Source organism: Rousettus aegyptiacus, unplaced genomic scaffold (assembly GCF_014176215.1).
Source record: "Rousettus aegyptiacus isolate mRouAeg1 unplaced genomic scaffold, mRouAeg1.p scaffold_m13_p_14, whole genome shotgun sequence".
Taxonomy (NCBI): domain Eukaryota; kingdom Metazoa; phylum Chordata; class Mammalia; order Chiroptera; family Pteropodidae; genus Rousettus; species Rousettus aegyptiacus.
The window spans coordinates 30,905,357-30,925,623 of record NW_023416289.1 but is presented as its reverse complement, the minus strand read 5'-3'; the positions used below and the strand labels follow the sequence as shown (position 1 = coordinate 30,925,623).

The window sequence follows — 20,267 nt, the reverse complement described above, 5'->3', positions numbered from 1 at the left end:
CCATCAACAAGTGAATGGATAAACACACTGTAGTATATTTAGACAAAGGAATGGGGATGTATCTGAAAATAATTTTGTTGCATGAAAGAAGCCAGGCAAAAAAGGAGAACACCCTGGGATACATCCTTGTGCTTCCACTGAAAGTTGGAAAGGATTGTTGGCCCTGTTTTTTTTCTAGTAATTATAACCTCATGCATCCATGAAAAGTTCTCACTGCTAAGCATGCCTTCTGCACTTCACTACCTTGAAGTAAGAGCAAGTTACCATCCACATCCGACCATAAAACAGAAAGAAACAGAGACCTCCTCTTGAAAAGCAAGAAGGAACGTCAGTAGAGAACCTTTTTATGTTTTTTTTACAAGACTGGTCCAACAGCCAATGTTTTGTCATTTTTACTAAGCTGTAAAATAAGTAATGAAAAGTCATAGGTAAAATCAACAAAGATGTGGGGGAACCTAAAATACTATACAAATAGTAACAAATGAACAAACATAAATCACACTGAAGAAAAGAATGAACCTAAGTTACTTTGGAAAACGGTGTTTTGGCTGCATGCTGTAAGGCTAAAAAATTTCTTTTTTACAGAAATGTGGGTTAGCAATTCTGAAATTACTTCATGTGAATACTAGGATTGATCAAGTAAGTATACTATAGCTAACAGCAGGTTTCTCACTGTCGGAGACAGATGTCAAGAATGAGGAAAGGGGAGGTGCTGTATTGAAATGAGAGGTACCATGACTGTTAATGTAAGTACAGATGGATAGATCTAGAAACAAATGTAATATATGCATGCATGGATTTGCATACATACATACATTTCCTGTCTGCTAAGAGGACCTACAATCAATGACACTCAGTAGCAATAACCAAACCTAGCGACCTGATCTTGATATCTAACTACTATTTTTCAATTAAAGGAACCAATTCTTAGAGAAGTGTTTGAGTCTAGACTGGGGTTGGAAAATGGCCAAATTAGCCAGGAGTTATCTTGTAGTACCAAAAAGTAGGGGGTTTTCAACAATGATGAGGCACATTGAAAAAAACACATATGCCACTCTGAAGAAGTTCCATTCCAATGGACAATCTGAACAAGAAAATAATGATGGCAACGGATTATATCCCCCAGAGTAGAATATCCAGGAGTAAGATAAATTACTGAATCAATCAATCAATGGGGAGAAGAGCTAGTTCTTCCTTACATAATTCCCACTAAAAATGTAAAAGGCGCGATGGAAATGGGCAAACACCACAGAAATGAGTTTTGCAGGCAAGAATCATTAATAGATATTTGCACAGTCTCAAAGTATTTCCCTATAAAATACTTAATCATTTCAAGAGGAAAAAAATAATAACTTTTTAAGGAAAAACATAGCAGACACCCCCTTACCGCCTTACCCACCTGATCAAGGTTAACATGACCAGTAATAAGATGTATCACACCACGAATGTTCTCCTGTGATGCTCTGAGAAGGGACCGCTGCTAGCATTCTTGCTAACAATGTAGAACCTCAATCTAACCATGAGTAAACATCGAACCAACCCAACTTGAGCGACATTCTACAAAATAACTGGGCAGTACTCTTCAGAAGTGTCAAGGTCTTAAAAGATGAGGAAAGGCTGAAGAACTTTCACAGACTGAGAAAACTAAAGAGATGTGAAAATCAGATGCAATGTGGGATCCCGGATCAGATCCCAGCCTAGAGAAAGAACATTAGTGGGAAAACAGGCAAAATTCAAATAAAGTCTGTACATTTTCTAAAAATGATATTTGATCTAAAAATGGTATTTAATCTCATGGTCTTAATCACTGTGCCCATTGGTTTGTACAGTTAACATTAAGGGAACCCAAGAAAAGCATATACAATACTTTGCACAATTTTTACGTTATTTCAAAGTAAAATTTTTAAATAAATCTGTGATTTAGATGCCCACTGTAGGCCCCGAGTAACCTAGATCCACATCTCCATCTACCTCCCTTGTGCCACCTTTGATAAATGTGCCAGACGAACGCTAACAGCTAATAACAGGGCGGAGGGGGACTTGCATGTGATGTCCACTTTCTTTCTACTTGTGTTATCTGAATCCTCTACAAAGAGTACATGTTACACATAATGAGAAAATCATGGGGGGGGGCGGGGCGGAGGGCAAACAGTGAACTAAACTCATACCAAACGTGTATTTATAAAAATATGTCCTCTTATAAGAAGAACGTTTCATACTCATTACTCCAGGAATGATTTCTTGTCCATTACTAAATAAAATTCTGTCTAAATAAAACACGGTAGTAATTTTTTTTTAAGCAATTAAAACAAGAAAACACAGACCCAGCTAACTTCTGATCTAAGCCAGATCTTGAAAGATTAAGAAAATTTCTATGCTATGTGAATGACAGTTTCCCTTGGTGTTTATTCTTTGTTTTACTAAAATAAAAAAAATTAAATAATGGTAAAATATTTTTGAAATACTACTTTTTCACTTACTTTTTCATTTCTTATAGTTACATAAAGGTAAACCTCAAAAGTATCTTCTTCTACAGCACATAATTTGGCTTCCACCTGGGTAGTTGCTAAAGAGTATAAAAGAAAACGTAAATTAGCTGATATTAAAAGTATACTTGAAACAAATATAACTAATTCCCACCTATTAATCTCTGCTAACTACTCAAGATTACCCAGCACTACAATATCTGGTGGCTTCCTCCTCCAGGTAGGTGAGTCTTAAAGCAGAAGGAGTCTGGGGTTGGCAAGTCAAGGGGAACACTCTCCTGGCACGGAGTCAGACTCATACCCTGTCCCCATCCACAGTATCCTCCTCCTGCCCCCCCTAAAAACACCGCCTTGAACACAGTTCTTGGCCCTCTCTTCTCTCCCAGTGACAAACTATTTCCAGTCACAGTCTTTCATCCGAGTCTCTCCACTCCTCCAAAGGCCCATGGACCAGAGGAGCTCTCAGCTATTCTCTCTCAGAGACTTCATAATCCAAACAGCAGCTCCAGGTATGAGTACCTATCAGACACTCTGCTAAATCCTTTACAAACGTACCTCACATCACTGTTAACACAACCTTTGAGAGTTACTATACAGGTAAAGAGACTAGGCTCAGAGAAGGCTGCACAGAAGCAACAGGGCAGTATTCAAACCTGGGTGCTGCCTCTGCCAACCTGCCTCCCAGGACCCCCTGACGGGCTCGCGAGGACCAAAGCTCTAAAACTGGTGACCCTTTCAGCCTCTCACTTCTCCCAGGTACAAAGCATCTGTCTGTTCCTGTACCTAGACAGTGGGGCAGCAGAAGAGAGGGGCCGGGACCCCAACAGGTACAGGCAGCACCCTAGACATTTCACACCCACTACTCCTCAGAATAGCTCTAGGAGGCAGGTACAGTTGTGTGGCTCCTGACTTCCAGGGCTTAGGACAGATGCCATGAATGACTCTGATGTTACAGCCAACAATATAAAGAAAGCACACTACATAAGGCTCTGAGATACTCGGTACATCTTAAATTAGCAATAATGAGGATTACACACAAGTTAGGCTTTTCATCAATTGTTGGTTCAGTGAAATGCACCTAAGTTTATTTTGCAGCGCCGCAGCTTCTATGCAGTCTAAGAGGCAGGCACTATTATTGTGCAAGGGTCCCTCACCAAACACCCCATTTCTAATTTCACCTGCTAATTAGTGAAGTCCACATCCACCCCCAAAATTCCAGGGACACAAAGTCACTGTGACACTGGGGTGAAAGAAGCTTCCAGGTACCTTATGAACCTATATGAGGAGGGTCAAACAGCTAAGTGCACATCTCAAACCCCCTCACTAACGGAAGGTTGAACTGCCTTGGGTGTCAGTTCAAAGCAGGCTGCAGTGATCACGCACTTGCCTTACCTTTGAGAATGTTCTGAAAATACTGAATAGCTGCACTGTCCCACTTCTTGGCGGGTCTGAAACAGTGAACAGATGCAACTTAGTCAAACAAAAATCTGAGGCTAGCACACGAACATCATTCTGTAAACCATACACTGGAGGTTTCTGACGTCACATGTTGGACATACGATGCAGGCAGGGGCGAGCGTGGCTCTGCCTCTGCTCTGGGGTGATGATCCCAGCTGAAGCCTGCTACAGCTCTCACCACTGCTGCCTCCACCAGGGCAGAGACTTTCCGAGCAACCCATACCCACCACCATGGCATCGTCTGTCCCAACACCATCGTCCCCAGTTACGTGGGACAGAATACAAGCTCCCTTAGCAGGAATCCAGAGTGTGCAGTGTCCAGCACAGGCTGACGGACAGCAAGGGCTCCAAACGTGCTAGTCAAACCAACTTTCCGAGACCGGCCGTGGGAACACCAGCCATTGCTGTCTCACGCTCCTCCTCACCCTCCTGACGCCCTCCCACCGTCACCCGCTTTCTATCGTCTCATCCTTTCCTGTGCTTTGGGGAAAAAAATCACAGGAAAAGCTGTAGGCAGTAGAAGATGAGGAGAAGCCAGTATTTGGAAGCAAGGAACAAAAATAAGGTCAGAGTAAAATGTTTGGTTTCTCTACCCATTTTATTTATCAGAGATGCCACCACTGTCCACCAAGTGTTATAAAGATCAAATGAGGTGATCGAGCACTTACCAGTGCCTTGACTAAACTATTTTTATTTTTACTAAGAAAGATTTAAGCACATTACTTCAAGAGAATTATAAAGCGTTTCTAAAAGGAGGCAAAAAATAAAATAACAGTGATTCCAAAACCTTGCCACACACAAAAATTACCAAAAATGCTTTTTAAAAAATTAGTAGAATCCGAATAAGAAAAAGGCCCAAGAGAAAAATCAATCCAGGCTAGTAACAGATAAATCAGTCTCTCTCACGGGTAAATAGATCAATTAGTTGTGTGTGTGTGTGTGTGTGTGTGTGTGTGAGAGAGAGAGAGAGAGAGAGAGAGAGAGAGAGAGAGAGAGAGAGAGAGAGAGAGATATATGAGAATACCACATGAAGAGGCACCCAACTTTACAAGTCAGAAAAATACAAATTAAAAATAAATACTATTTCACCCACCAAGCAATCAAGCAAAAACTTAAAAGTCTAACGATATTCAATGCTATGTGGGAAAAGCAGCACTTTCTATACCCACTGACAGAAGTACAAACCACTAATCTTTTGAGAGGGAAATCTGACAAAATCTATAAAAACCATAATATGCATATTGAGATAGACATTCTGGATAAAGTGCGAAGGTACATGTCAAAGAAGATGATCAAAATCCAGTAAGATGACTCACTTTAAGCCCTTCGCCTACATTAAGGGTGTCCCAGGGCTGGGCGCAGCCAAGGCTAGGCAAGGGTAAAGATAGGGGGAGGCAAACTGCCTCTGCGAGAGCTGGGTGTGGACAGGCAGGCACCCAAGTCACGCCAGGAGGGTAAGTGGCTGATCGGAAAGAGGGACAGGGGAGGAAGCAGGGGTTGCTGGGCAGCCTGGCAAAGCACAGTGGCCTTGGCAGAGACAATCCGGCTACTTATCTTCTCAGTGCACATTCCAAGGCCACCACAAGAGTGATGCATTCACCATCTCGAGGGACCTATAGAGAGTTTGGGACTGGGGAAGTGGGGATGGGAGGGTCTCCCCAGATCCCACAAAAGCATTCACAAGAGAAACAGCTTTCAAGTTCAGAAAACGCAATGAATGTACCATCACAAAGATACACGCTGAGCAAGCTGAGTCAGAACTGTGCTGCTTCCTGCAGCTTTGCTTCCCACAATGCCACAGTCCTAGAGGGGGAGGAAGAGGAGTACCAGGTGGGAGGATGCGGCTGTCCCCAGGACCTCAAGTAGTGGTTGTTCAAAGGGACTTGTCCTGTACAAACACTGGCAATGTGGCCAAATACTGGGAAAAGTAACAAAGATGGGGCGGGCGTGGGCACAGGCGCTCGTGTATGTATACATCTCTATATTTTTATATGGATTTATCTATTCTAATTGTAATGTACACTGCAAAAATAATTTGAAAACAATCTAGCTGGCTATCAAGAGAAGAATTCATAAATACAGCAAGTATGCCATTATATTCACCTGTGAAAAAGAATGAAAGTAGAAGAGGGGTATGAAAAGCTTCAACATACATTCTTAAGTTAAATTTGCAAATAAGACAGTATGTTCTAATTTTTATTAAAAGTTCCATGCATATGAATGTTTCTAAAAGCACTGAAAAACTGTAAGTTCAGAGACTGAACAGGTCACAGAGGCCCATCAGGAGGGAGGAATTGGGGCTGGAGAAGATAGATGTTTTGTAATGCTCCGTGATCCTATGTATTGTTTCCCTTTGCAGTTTATTTATTGAGGGGGCGGGGGGGGGGGATGGGGGAAAGGAGGAAGAGGAGGAGGAGGAGGAGGAGGAGGAGGAGGAGGAGGAGGAGCAGCCGCCCAAAAAGCAAAGGGCTCAGCCCCTACTCTAAATCCCCTCAATTACACCCAGCCTCTGGAAACAGGGCTGCCTGGGGAATTCTGCTCAGAACTGGGTCGGACACATGTGGACCCAGAAGACATCCCCTGAAGTACAAAGACATCTTTGAAATCACTTAGAATTTATCAAGAGGAATTAATTTCATATAAATATCACATACTTAATATTTTCACTAATGACTCAACATATTAGAGACTATACGTACACAATTTCAGCACTGTCTTCACAGAAGTCAATATGTAACGTAACAGGTTTTGTGCAGTATAGTCTGAATTTTTTCGCTCTGTAGGGAAGCTGCATAAAAGTTTTCACGGCAACTCGGATGCTTAAGGGTAAAATAGAACAACAGTTCCATTATAAAGAAAAATTATACATAAGATAATCTTTTAAAGTACACCAATATAATTAATACATTTAACACAGAACACACAAAAAACTTCTCTTTAAAGTAGCCACCAACAGCAGGAAGTACTTGGAGACACTTGCCTAAGGGGGTGAAAACTTGTTCTTAGGGGGTGAAAAAACATCTCACTCTTTTTATATATAAAGAATAGATACACACATAGTACTTCCACAGGTATTCAGTATATCTTTAATGTTAAAATTTCATGGCATGGGGGTGGGGAGGGATCAGAAAAATAATGTCCAGTGAGAATACTTAGACAGAGAAACTCTGGGTAATAATGAACAAACCTCAGAAGCAAAACTTATTTAAGATTTTTAAGCATCAATTTCAACACACAACTGGAATTACTTTAAAGTTTCTGTAAATGAGCAGATATTTTAATTATTAGTGTTTGCCAACTTTGCAAAAAACGAGCTGAAGGACTGAGATTTGATAAGTTGTTCAACATTTTTATTTTCATTCTGGCAAACAACAGACCACTATTAACATACTATTTTGACATAAACTGATTATTGGGATGTCCTGTGTGGGCAGCGCAGGCATCTTTTGACTCATTTTAGAAAAAGGGCTGCACTAACTGCCCCTCATGGCCTCCTTGAGCTCTATTTAATCATGATTCTCTTGCCCAAAACAAATTAAACTTAAAACTCCAAATGCTAAAAGAAAAGAGCCTCAAACAATTTAACACACTATTTTTACAGTTATAGTTATAAAGGTGCAAAATCACAAGCTAGAAACGCATTTTTTGTAAAATATCTGCAAATTCCGACTGATAAGCCTTTCTGCCGTGAAAGTCTTCTGTCCGAGACAGACCTCTTATTGCAGCTGAAGTCTACTTGGTGTCACTCTTTGGAAGGGTCCTCTTACTCTGGCACAAAAAACCAGTAGAAAAATAACCACAAACACCAAGACTGACTTGTCGACAAGTGTTTTCTAATGAACTATGATGTGTGGTCCTAGAACCAGTGAGAGCTCATTCTGAACTGTCTCCCACCTGAGATGATCATCACACCCTCACTTTGTTACGCAAACAAGCAAGAATACATACTTGGATACATGCTCTGTTGTCTGCAACCTAGTAGTGTCTTTCTTGCAGCCAAGCCTCCCTAAAGGACCCACTCCCTCTCGTGAACAAACTAAGAGGCCAAGCCAGGTGAGGCGAGTATATGGCGAGGGGCAGCTAGGAGATGCACAGCACCTGCCCTCTCCAGGAAGGGAGATGGAAGGAGGCTGGAGCCGCCTGCTGGGTCTTCCCTCTGACCACTTGCTCTTATATTCACTGCATGTAGAACTGGAACCTGCAAGTCGTCCCTTCTTGAAGCTAAAAAAACAATTCTAGTTTATGACCTCTATCCTCTTACTTTGAAAATAACACTCTCCTTTAAAACTGACAAGTGTCTCCTTAAGGAGCATAAGGCAAAATAAATTCGTACGTACTTTTTAGATTTCACTGGAATGTATTTGGCAAAATCCACAAGAAAACATTCTGCCAGGTAATGGTCTGCTGAAGACACAATTGACTTAATAACAGCCCTGCACCAGCACTTGAGTTCCTGACAGTAAACCACACAAACCTAGAAAATAAAAAGAAAATTTCAGTGTTAAAATCTCTAGCCATATGAGAGAACTAAAAAGAACTCTCGAAATCACCTCAGCCTACATTTTACCTTCAGAAGAGGAAAGAGATTCAAGGAGACTGACCTTGCCCAACCTAAACCCTGCCTGTCAGTAAAAACACCCCAGCAAAGAAGGATACAGCGCACATAAACTGTATTTCACTGTTCTTCCTACTATAATCCTTTCGACTGCTTAACTAAGAATAATTTTTAAAAAGTAAAGAAAATGCATGGATTTACCTCCTTAAATCAGAAAATAAAGTTTACGAATGATTGTCAATCATGTGCTAGACCAATAGGAAACCTCACCCCCAGGCTCTCTTCCCCAGCCCCTCCCACCCTCTGACGTTTGTTTTCTACCTGCCACAACTAACAGGTCCATCACGTGAGTTTCTGTGTTTTGTTGATTGCCATATTCCCAGCACCTAGAACAGTGCTTAGCACATACTGAGTCTTCAAAAACGACTTGTTGAATGACTGAAGAAATATAAGTGTCTGCAGCCCCTTTTAGGGAAACTGCCCTCTTGAGTTCACAGGCTTTGGCATCCTGACTGTCCTACAGGACTGCCGGGCCACAGCCAAGTCAACAGCAATCCAGACAGGCAAACCATAAGCTGACTCCAGACATAAAGTGGCCCAGTGGAGACAGCTGTGCCCAAAAGGCAAGAAGTGGGGCAATGGAGATTCCTGCCCTTGGGAACAAAGTTGGAAAACATAGTGCACCTATTCTGCAAAGAATAATTCGAGAGGAATTCTGCCGAAGGATGAAGGGTATTTTTGTTTAATGCTGAAGCCAAAGTAACTTGTAGGAATGGTTATGAACAGATAATAATTCACACGGCCAGTCAACTTTGAATTGGTGGTCTACTAGGGCTTCCATTAGCCAAAAATAGGATAATTTACGCATCCGAAACAATGATTACAACTGATGAATACATAAACAGCCATGAGTTCAATACTGAAAAAATGAAAAGGAGGTGAGGGGGGAACCTCCGGACACCAATGTAGATGGCTAGGCATAAACCATTATGCTTAATGCAGAAAGAACATGAAAATGACCATTTTGCAAGCTTAAGTGAAAACGTGGATTTGGGCGGTGGTGGTCACTGTACGGTACAACCAGTACATGAAAAGCTAATGAGTACAACGACGGAGGCATCAGCCCCAGACTGAAAATCCCTATGCCCTCTTTTGCTCAGGCGCCTGCACCTGTGATGAATCTAGAATAATCTTCTGGCTGCCAGCCCCAGGAGGATGGCCCCAAAGCCGAAATTTCGATGACACCCCATCTCTTCTTGCCCTATATGAACCTTATACAACAACTGCCACTTTCATTAGCCTAAATCTTATGCAACCCAAAGAACCTAAAACAAGGCAATGATTACAAGCAATTAAAATACTCACAGTTTGTATCATATTAGTTGCCAGAATATTCTACATTTTTAGTTTTTTCAAGACATGGTGTTTAAAGCACAGTTAAATACATACCTGCCCTTCTTCCAACATTAACGGTTTTATTTCTATATCTTGACACATGCTATTATAGAAGTCATTCATGGCACTATTTAGTTTTTGATAGTCAACTTCATGGTCTAAAAAGGGACTGCACCCTTTTATAATAACCCAGAAACAACCTGGATCTTCAATCTGTAAAATGTTTAAAAGACAAACAAAATAATGAATGATTTAAAAACAGAACTGCCACTATAATAACTCTTAGAGTCACAATAACTGTTTCTAAGTGAGCTAACAAATTCTTGATGAAGTACTTCTGTCTTGAATGGTTCAAACCAAAAATAAGACTCTTAATATATTTGATATAAATAATTATGTTGTACACCTTAAACTTACATGATGTTATATGTTAATTATATTTCAATAAAGCTGGAAGAAAAGATTAAAGACACAAATTCTAAAACATGTCACCAATAATATGTTATTCTTAATTACACATTGTGACTCAAAAAGCAGAGAATAATGTCCTTGAGCTCCTGTATTTTGAAAATATTCATAACAAAATACTAAAGCAAGGTTCAGAACAATGTTTTTTGGTATCCTACATCTTTTGTAAGAAAGAAAAGGAAATACATACATTCTGCTCATATTAAAAGAAATCAATGATTGCAGATAAACTGAAAAAAACACTATTACCTACAGGGAAGCCAGGAATGGGGTAGAAGAGACAGGGGTGAAAGTCGGACTTCTCTGAATGTATCTTTTCATGTACTAATGTTATTAGAAACCAAGATTTTCATTGTTAAGAGAAAAGATACATATTTAAAATGAAAAGTTAAATTTGAATTGAAAATAGCAATAAGAACTCATTTGTATATTTATCTCATATATTTATTTCCTAATTGTGCCTACTAAAAGGACCTAAAAGCAATGACATCCCAAGATTTTGGATCCTAGGTACCAGGAAGCAGGAATACAGGTGTTTGCAATAGTATTCTAATCTTCTGAATGTTGGAACATTTTTATAAGAAATCGTTGGAAAAAAGAACAGTTGTCCGTTCTGGTTCCAGTAATGGCAGAGTAGTTTATATGGACTAACCCACCTGCAGGTAACAATTATAAATCCTGGGGAAAAAACACAAAATAATGATTTTAAGGCACTGAAGAGATACCAAAAGCAGACAGAAACCGGAGGGGATTTAACCCTTCAAAGGAGGACCCGTCACTGAGTGAAATCCATGTTTACCAGCTAAGAACTCAAGCAGAGAGCCAGAATGTGGCTGGAGACGCCAGAAAACATGATATAGGGCTGCCAAAACAGCTATAAATTAAGGGGGAAAATTCTGAAAGACAATCACAGATGGGAGAGCCCTAAAGTCTGCATAAGAAAATCCCTCAAATTCTTAGCAGACCCTGAATTGCACAGGTGAGACTCCAAAGGAGTCCAGAGAAAAGCGACACTGGAAGGCTGAGAAAAATTATTTAATAGTCACTGCCCGTGAGAACTGCAGAACTCTCAGCACATAACGGCTTGTCCAAACCTCTGCACTGAGGCCACCCAAGCACGACTTCCAGCAGCAGAAGTCTGTGTCCCCAGGATGACTCCAGCCTCTCTAAAATGCCTGCCTGAGGAAGCTCAAGGCTGCCAGAATTTACTGTTTGTATCCTGGCACAGACCCTTGACCTCTCTTTATTACAGCATGTACTAAAGGGCTTACAATTGTGAGTCCTTCCTGTCCCTTTGAGATGTGTATAACTGTAGAACCAGCTCAAACCAGTCTTCTGTTTCTTATAAGATACTGAGTTGTTTTTCAGGGACAATTAAGCATAACTGTTAAGTCATGCAGCTGAAGCATGTGCAGAGGAGAGAATTTTAATCAATAACACCTGGAACCAAAGTTCCCCCGCCACCCCATGGAACTAAAGAGCTGGGACTTGACTGGAACTTGATCACAGGAATCCTTTCAGAACGGTCCGTTGTCCAAAAAAGATCTGGTGCCAAAGCCCTCCAATTGAAACCTGCCCCACCAGCGCTTCTGCATGCCAGCCCATCCTTCCCTAAACTCTTAAATTCCACACCAAACCCTGTCTCTTTGCCAGTCCATCTTGCAAAAAAGCCTTTTCTTTTCTCAAAAGCTGACGTCATCGTATTGGCCTCTATGAGAGTGGGCAGTGAACCCTTGCTCAGTAGCATGTATCTGTACCTCCTACTACTCAGGAGGAAGTCTTTCTCAGGTACCTGAAAGCCATCTTTTGAAATTTAATCCTCAAGAAGGACAGGTCTTCCATCAACACCTGTGAGAATGGATAAAATTTATAAAACTGACAATATCGAGTGCTGATGAGGATGTAGAGCAACTAGAATGCATACATTTCCAATAGGAATGGAAATTACTTTGGAAAACAGTGTTACATAAAGTTAAACATACAGGTAATATTAAACTAGTTATTCACGCGTGAAATAAAAACTTATATGCAAAAACCCATATGCAAAGTTTACAGCAGCTCTATTTACAATTTCTAAAAATGAGAAATTCAAATGGCCTGCAACTGGTAATTATATATATTGTCACATCGATACAATGGAATACTATTTAGCAATACAAAAGTAGAAACTGATAAATACAACATAAATGAGTCTCGCATGCATTATACTAAGTCAAAGAAGCCAGACTCAAAGACTACATGCTACTATATGATTCCATGTGCACAACTCCATTTTTATGACATTCTGGAAAATGCAAAACTAACAGCGACAGGAAACAGACTGGCAGATTCAAAGGACTACAGGTGGGAAGAAAAACTGAATACAAAGGAGGACAAGGTAATTGGGGAGAATGACATAACTGTTCTGTATTGTGATTGTGGTGATTACATGACTGCATGCAGTTTTCAAAATATTTCACAGAATTCTACATTAAAAATAATGAATTTGAGTACATACAAATTATACCTCAATTTAGTAGTTTGTGGGTTAAAAAAGATGTGATATAAATATGGCAAAACTAGATGGTAGATGTCTAGGTGTTTATAATCATATTTTCTACACTTTTTTCTATGTCCGGAATATTTCCTAATAAAAAGTTAGATTTTCAAATTATTTATAATTAAAAGTAATGATTTTTTTAAAAAGCTTCTTGTCTTCTAATGTATTATCGCCTATGTAGTATTTTTACTAAAAACGTTTAACCCAAGCAATCATGAGGAAACAAATTCAAATTGAGGGATATTTTTCAAATGAACTGCCCTTACTCTCCATAAATTTCAATGTCACCAAAGATACAAAAAGGCCAGGGAACTGACCTAAAGGAGACTAACAGGCTATCACATCTAAATGCAACGTGTAATTTTCTATTGCATGATGGATCAGAGAAAACAAGTTATAAAAGACATTACTGGGGCAATTGGACAAATTTGAGTATGGACTGTATATTAGACAATAATATCACATCAATGTTAAAGTTCTCAAGTGTGATAATTATATTGTTATATATAGAAAAAATCTTTGTTCTTAGAAAATACAGCTTTCTCACCTCATTCTCAAATAGTTTAGCAAAAAAAGTAAAATAATTTTATATACATTGTTAGGGAGAAAACCACAGCACAGTCCCAAAATGGTGTCAATGGTGCCAAAAGCCCATGACTTAATGCCTGATCTAACTGTAGTTTTAACCTCCTCCAGAAATGTAATTTAATTAACTTTAACCAGTCTGGAATTTTTGGATAAGGTAATCTGTCACTGTAAGCCCTTTCCATCCCTTATAGCCAAAAGAAGCAAGACAATCTACATGATAAAAATCTTTCCCTTTCTCTCTCCTCCTCCGGCCCCCTCCCAAGAAAAAAATGTTCCAGCCCAAAAATAATCCTTTCTTTTCTTTCACTAATAGCTCCCCTGCCCCACTCTTCTTCCTATAAAATCTCTCCATTTTGAACAACCCCTTGGTGTGCCCATCTAGTTGCTAGATGAGATGCTGCCTGATTCACTAATGGCTTAATAAAGCCAATTAGATTTTCAAATTTACTCAGTTGAACTTTGTTTTTTAACAACATATATGCATAAAGAAATACGGAAATGCAAAAAAAAATGTTAACTGTTAATTCTAGATATGGAGTATATAGTTATTCTCAGTATTATTTTTGTAACTTGTTTTTATGTTTGAAAATTTTCAAAATTTCAAGGGAAGACATTTAAACAAAATTATTTAACATATCGTAGGTACTATGAAGTTACCAGAATTTTTTTTTTTTTTTTAATCTGCTTCCAAAACCTTGAAAATGTAGGCGAGGTCCAGTTTTACCACCCAGCAGCACAAGTGGTTTAAATTGCCATTTCTTCCTTTTTTTTTTTATTAGGAGAGGACAGGCTCACAAGTCCCCGCCCCCACCACCTCTTACACCAAGGCTGGGAACCGCCACCAGTGCTTTAAGGCAATACTGTCCACACTGCAGTTTATCAGTGTGCTGCTGTCTGACACATATCTCCCCTGCTTGTCTATCTTATTTCCGTCAGAAAAATATTATCTATATTAAATTTTGGTTCACTCTCTTCTCCCTTACCTCTACCATTCACACTTGAATACTTTTACTCAAATAAAAGTTAAATCATCTATCTGGCATGAGAACTAAATATTTCACATAATAAAATTTAATTGAATTAGTGTGTTCTTTATTATTTCTCAGGAATAGAAACTCATCTTTCCTATATGTTATTTCCCTTTACTTTTATTTGAGTAATTACGTAATGAGTCTCTTTTCCCACATTCGGTAATATAAGTGTGTAACGTGTATTTTAAAACATCGGTCACTGGATTTATCATCTAATCTTCAATTCCCATTAGTATATGGTATTTCCATAATAACTTCAGATATCTGTCAAACTTACACTTTCCAACATCAATTGTAAAACTTAAGATGTTAATTTAAAAAATTATGAAAATTCCAGACTAAATAACACTGGGACCACTTATAGTCATGCTGTTATGAGAGGTCCTAGAATAGCTACTGCTTCAACCTCAACTCAGCCTACTATGGGCAGAGCAGTAGCTCCAGCAGGAAAACCACTCCTGAAATTCTGTTTGTGGATTTCACTGGCAGTAGAGGAAAAGAAAACAAAACAAACAAAAAAACAAACAAACAAAAAACAAAACAAAACATTTTACCACATTAGTGAGGTCACAGCCTGCAGATATTAGAGTTTTACCCACGTTTGTAAGAGCTTATCCACTTGAAGGGTCCATGCCTAGCTGTACTGAAATATAAATGGTCTGCCCATTAAGACAGTTTGACTGTAGGAACCAATGGCTCAAGGGTTTCCCCCCAGCGCTGATCAATTTTGTGATCAAGGACGATCTGGCTAACTAATCCTTTTCTCTTTTGGTCCCTCTGGGAAAACAAGCCCATACTCACCTCTTGTTGCACTCTGCCTTACTCATTTCTGATACAGCTGCACGTTGCCTAGGCTGCTTTCTTAATATATATTTTAAAATGACACCTTTTTCTCTGTTGGCCTCATCCTAATAGATTTGTAATGCCAGATATGTTTTTATTTAACACATAACTGTTAAAACTTTAAAATTAAAAAATTTTAATTGGGGAATATATAATTGGTAAAATATACCAAAAATGCCGTTTTAACCACATTTAAATGTGTGGTTCAGTGGCATTTACATTCACAATGTTATACTACCATCATCACTGTCCATCTCCAGAATTGTTGTCATCCTGCAAAACTGAAACACTGAACCAATTAAATACTAACATCCCATTCCCCACTTCCTTCAGGCCCTGGCAAACACCATTTTACTCTGTCTCTGTGAATGAGACTATTCTAGGAACCTCCTATCAGTGGAAACACATAGTGTTTGTCCTTTTGTATCTGATTTATTTCATTTAACATGATGTTCTCAAGTTTCATCCATATTGTAGCATGTGACAGAATATCCTTCCTCTTTAAGGTTGAATATTTCATTGTGCATATATACCAAATTTTGCTTATCCATTCATCCACTGACAAGCACTTGGGGAAAATGTCTTTATGCATGTAAAAAGCTAAACTAATCTGGAGCACTACAGCTGGTACTTTACCAGAAAATACTACATTGGATAGAAAATTTGCTCAGGGTGATCAGGGTAACAGCTAGAAGTGGGGGCAGACCAGAGCTGAGGGGGTTAGATAAAAGGGTTCCTGGATCCAACTAAAAGAGAGGAGATTCCAAAGCTGGAGGCAGTAGGAGTCCAGCTCCTCCTGCCAGTGCTATTCCCTGATGAACTAGCTCATCCCTGAGCCCTGCCATTCTAAAGGAAAAATCACACTAGTCTATTTAGGACTGATGGTGGAGAGGAGCTCCCTGACTGGATCTGAAACGCTTATAAGCCTGAGGAAATCCTCTGAAGGGTCAGCTGTTTCAAACGTTTGAGAATTTCTGTTCATATAAATTACACAACATAAAATAGGCGCAGGAAAGTTATATTTTTAAATCCCATCATTTGCAATAGCCCTCTTCTCTGCCCACTGAAGTATAATGTTTTTAAGTGATTTATATTTCCTTTTCCCAGGGACTGAAACGCTCTTCTTTACTCTGGTTTGTAAACCCCTTCCTCCAAGCAATGTGGTGCACACACCGCGCCTTCCGGTCTCTTGCCTAATAGCCAAGGAGCACTCACCTGACTCAAAGACAAAGCTGCAGCTGTGCTCAGCAGACCCCACCCGGGAAGAGCCCCCGCTGTGACCCCCTCCTCCAAGGACCTAAGGCCCGAGGTACCCGTGCGGGTAAGGAGTGACCGCCAGAGTCCCGGGGCGAGCGAGCAGGAGTCCCCACGTGAAGAGGGAACGCACCCCGCGCGTGTGTGCAGGGGTGGGGGAAGAGAGGTACAAGTTCTCCCAGCTCCTGTCCAACAGGGGTGGAGCCTCGTTGGGGAAGGGAACAGGTCAGGGTCCCCGGAAATACACCAAGCTGGGGCGCATGGGCACCCTCAACCAGGGCAGACCCGCCACGGGGTGCGTAGGATGAGTTACAGTCCATCCCCTCCCCTAGGGTTCTAGAGTTATTAAATAAAGATACGCAGTTAAATCTGAATTTCGGAGAAACAATGAATAAGTTTTTACTTTAGGTCCCAAACAGTGCACGGGACACGGCTGAACTAAAATTTCATGTTGTTTTGTTGAAATTGAGTCAGGAATCTTATCTGGCACCCCAACCCGCGGTCCAAAGACCGACATCCCCCCGCCAGGCCCACCAGCACGCGCAGGGCTGGAGCCGGTCAACGGCCCGGCCCGGGCACTTCGCGCTCGCTCACCTTCAGCACCAGGACCTCGAGCATCTTCCCCGCGCCTCCGCCGACGGCGGACTCGCCCTGGTAAGACATGCACAGTCGCGGCCGCACCCCCTCTCCGGGTCTTCTCGTCGCTACTCACTCGGACTGAATTTTGGGAGCGGAAGCAGAGTCCTTCCTAGTGCTGGCCTCCGCCCTCGGTGGGGCCGCACCTCCTCCCCAGCTCGCCTCCGCCAACCCCGCGCGTCCAGCTGCGGCCCCCAGCCCCGGCCGGCCACGCACCACAGGTGACGCGCTCCGCCCTCCAACCTGGACACGCCGCGGGTGCGTTTCGGCCTCCTGCACCGCGCCCCTGCCGTCCGACCCCCGCCCGCGCGGGCCTCGAGGCTTCCAGAAACCACGTGTTGCGCCAACGGCACGGGCAACCGCTCTGCGCCGGGTGCAGCGGGGCGGGGCGCAGGGGGAGGAGCTGCAGAGGAGCAGCGCCTAGGCCCTGGGGCTGAGTCACGTGCTTCAAGGGACCTCTGGGTTTGAAGGGGTCACGAGGAGCCAGTTTTGCTCCTTGGCCCGCACGACTTCTGAGGGACCAGGGACTCCCAGGTCCACCGTCACACTTGTCCCCAAGGGGTGGAGCAACCGCCATAGGGCCAATCGATTCATGGTTGACTGCCAGGAGGCCTTGCCCCCACTGCCTCTTGGCCAGCCTTCACCTCCTGGTCTTGGATTGAGGGAGTGTCACAACCAGCCACTGATGCCTGGGCATTTGGGGCCTCCAGGTAGCATTCCCCACCCCACCCCCATCTTCTGGAAAGGCTCAACATCTCAGTTTTCTTCCCAACGGGTCCTCAGCTGACAGGGCTCCCCAAGTCTCAGTCTTGGGCATCCTCGTCACCAACAAAGTTCAGTAACTGCCATCTAGTGGGCCAGGCTCTCTCCCTGACGTGTAATTTTTGCTATTGTAAAGATACCGCAGAAGTCTCCGAACTTTGAACACTTGGAAGTCTGTCTTTTCTCACCTGAAAATTGGGACACAGAGAGTAAGTCTCAATTAGATAAGGGTACATCGTATGAAACAACACCCATGAAGCGAGAGTTAGCTTTTATTACCATCTCAGGAATCTCTCTCTAGCCATTGAATAAGCCAACAAACAAGAACATGCCTTAAAAATCAAAGGAATTATGGCTAAAATACGTGCTGGGCCTAAGTGGTTTTACAGATGAATTTTTTGCTATTTCAATTTTGTAAAAACAATTTCTAAGCCCATGTCAAAATGTGGTAGTATAGGAAGTAGCAAGAAGGCAACAGATTGCACCAGTTTAGAGAGACCATGGCAGCTGTGGGGTTACATATTTAAGAAACAATGCTCATGTAAGCACCCAATTTTAAAGGTAAGTTTGATTTCACAAGATCAAGCAAGCATCATGTGCTTAAAGTCTCAGGCATAGAGTTAGAACAGAGAGGTGTGCTGACAGCCAGGCAGGAGGAAAACACAGCTGCAAAGTACATGAAGTTCACCTGTTGCTGAATTCAGCTAACCAGGCTTTACCCACAACAGAGGCACCTGGCAGGGCCAACTCACCTGAAAGCTCCAGACCCTGTCAAAAAGAGATGGGAAAGAACCAAATGTGATTTCAATGAGAGGTCCTGAAGATAGTTCCCAAGCTCCAAAGAAGATGCAAAATACAGGCTTCTCCCAGCTCTTACTGTGGGGTTAACATTTTTTTCTTTTGACTAGAACCCATGCTACAATATGGTGTTTCCCAAACTTTTCCAGAACAGCTCACGATGGAAATATTTATACATCACACTGGGGTGAAGAGTCAAGACTCTTTATGGGAGTTCACTACACTGGGGCTCCAGCCACTCTGTCCCCTTGAGGCTAAAAGGTGTCGGTATCTGTACCTGTAAACTGTCCTCCCCACGGCCAACAAGTAGTGGGAAGCATTTTTTTTAATTGCTCCAGAATAAGTTGTATATCATGGTGACCAGAGTTAATAATACTGTATTGCATATTTGAAAGTTTCCAAGAGAGTAGATCTTAAAAGTTCTCATAACAAGAAAAATATTTTTGTGACTGTATGGTGATGGATATTAACTAGACTTATTGTGATGACCATTTCAAAATGTATACAAACATCGAGTCATTATATTGTACATCTGACACTAATGTTATATGTCAATTATACCTCAATAAAAAAAATTCCTCCACAACATAAAAAGATGAAAAGATTCCCAATGCATTTTTAAAGACAGTTAAATCCTAGTAGTAAAACCTGACAAAGAAAACACAAAGAACTACAGACTAATTTCATTTACCAATATAGGCGCTGAAGTCTCTTTAAATATGCTACCAAATGAAACCCAGGACAAATAAAACCAAAAGGTAAGCCACGGTCATGTAGGCTAAAAGGTTTATACCAGGAATGCAGGAGGTTTTAATACTGATCGGTCACAAATATGGCTAGCTCACGGCACAACAAGCAACCAAAAGCTGTCTTGAGCAGACTGGCTCTTGCAGGCACCACGGGGTGATGTTAAGTGTTGGTAAGTTAAAGTCGCTCTCTCATCACAGGAATGATATTCTGGTTCTGCAAAGGGCCTGAGTGGAGAGTGATCTGTTCTTTTAAGTTTTTGCTCCCCTGCTAAAGCACCTTTTAAGCCCCCAAAAGAAGGGAGAAAGGGAGAGAAGACAAAGCATTAGTAATGGCAGAAGGGGAAGTCCAAAATAGTGACCCCCAGTCACTCAGATCAGTCTCTCCTGTTAGTGTGTTCATGGTGAGTGTGGGAGATAGTAGGGAAAAGCTTATCTGCGTTTTCCAGAACTGGCATAATTCTTTAAAATGGGCCCAAGAACATTCTCCATCCCCTCCCTCCCAGATTCTCTCCTTCCTCACATGTAGTTCAAATCATCTTACCTCGGAGTCATCAGTTCTAAAAGGTAGTCTGTACTTCCTCAGTTTTAAAGTATTCTAACTGATTTTATGAAAAAAAAAAATGAAAAACAAGTTTAGCCCCAAAGCTGGCTTCATCATTTGTCAGCTGATTTTTAAGAATTTAGTTTTATTTCTTAGACAGTTTG

At 41.3% G+C, this 20,267-nt stretch overlaps 1 protein-coding gene across 14 annotated transcripts in view; it reads right to left on the bottom strand.

The window, feature by feature from the left end:
• Positions 1-17,550, bottom strand: part of TDRD12 (tudor domain containing 12) — a 61,436-nt gene extending 43,886 nt beyond the window's left edge. For 13 of the 14 annotated variants that reach the window (XR_001595408.2, XR_001595409.2, XM_016133242.2 and 10 more), the window contains exons 1-6: positions 17,212-17,443; positions 9,949-10,107; positions 8,282-8,418; positions 6,644-6,763; positions 3,879-3,934; positions 2,481-2,566 (exon numbers count right to left, since the gene is read on the bottom strand). Coding sequence is in view for 12 of the 14 variants with exons in the window: in XM_016133242.2 (XP_015988728.2) it covers positions 2,481-2,566; positions 3,879-3,934; positions 6,644-6,763; positions 8,282-8,418; positions 9,949-10,107; positions 17,212-17,280 (627 nt within the window). In the remaining 2 variants the exon portion in view is untranslated. Of the gene's footprint in view, positions 1-2,480; positions 2,567-3,878; positions 3,935-6,643; positions 6,764-8,281; positions 8,419-9,948; positions 10,108-17,211; positions 17,444-17,469 lie in introns of those variants that run through there. The other variant, XM_016133240.2, reaches the window with a different exon arrangement.
• Positions 17,551-20,267: the final 2,717 nt, after the last annotated feature.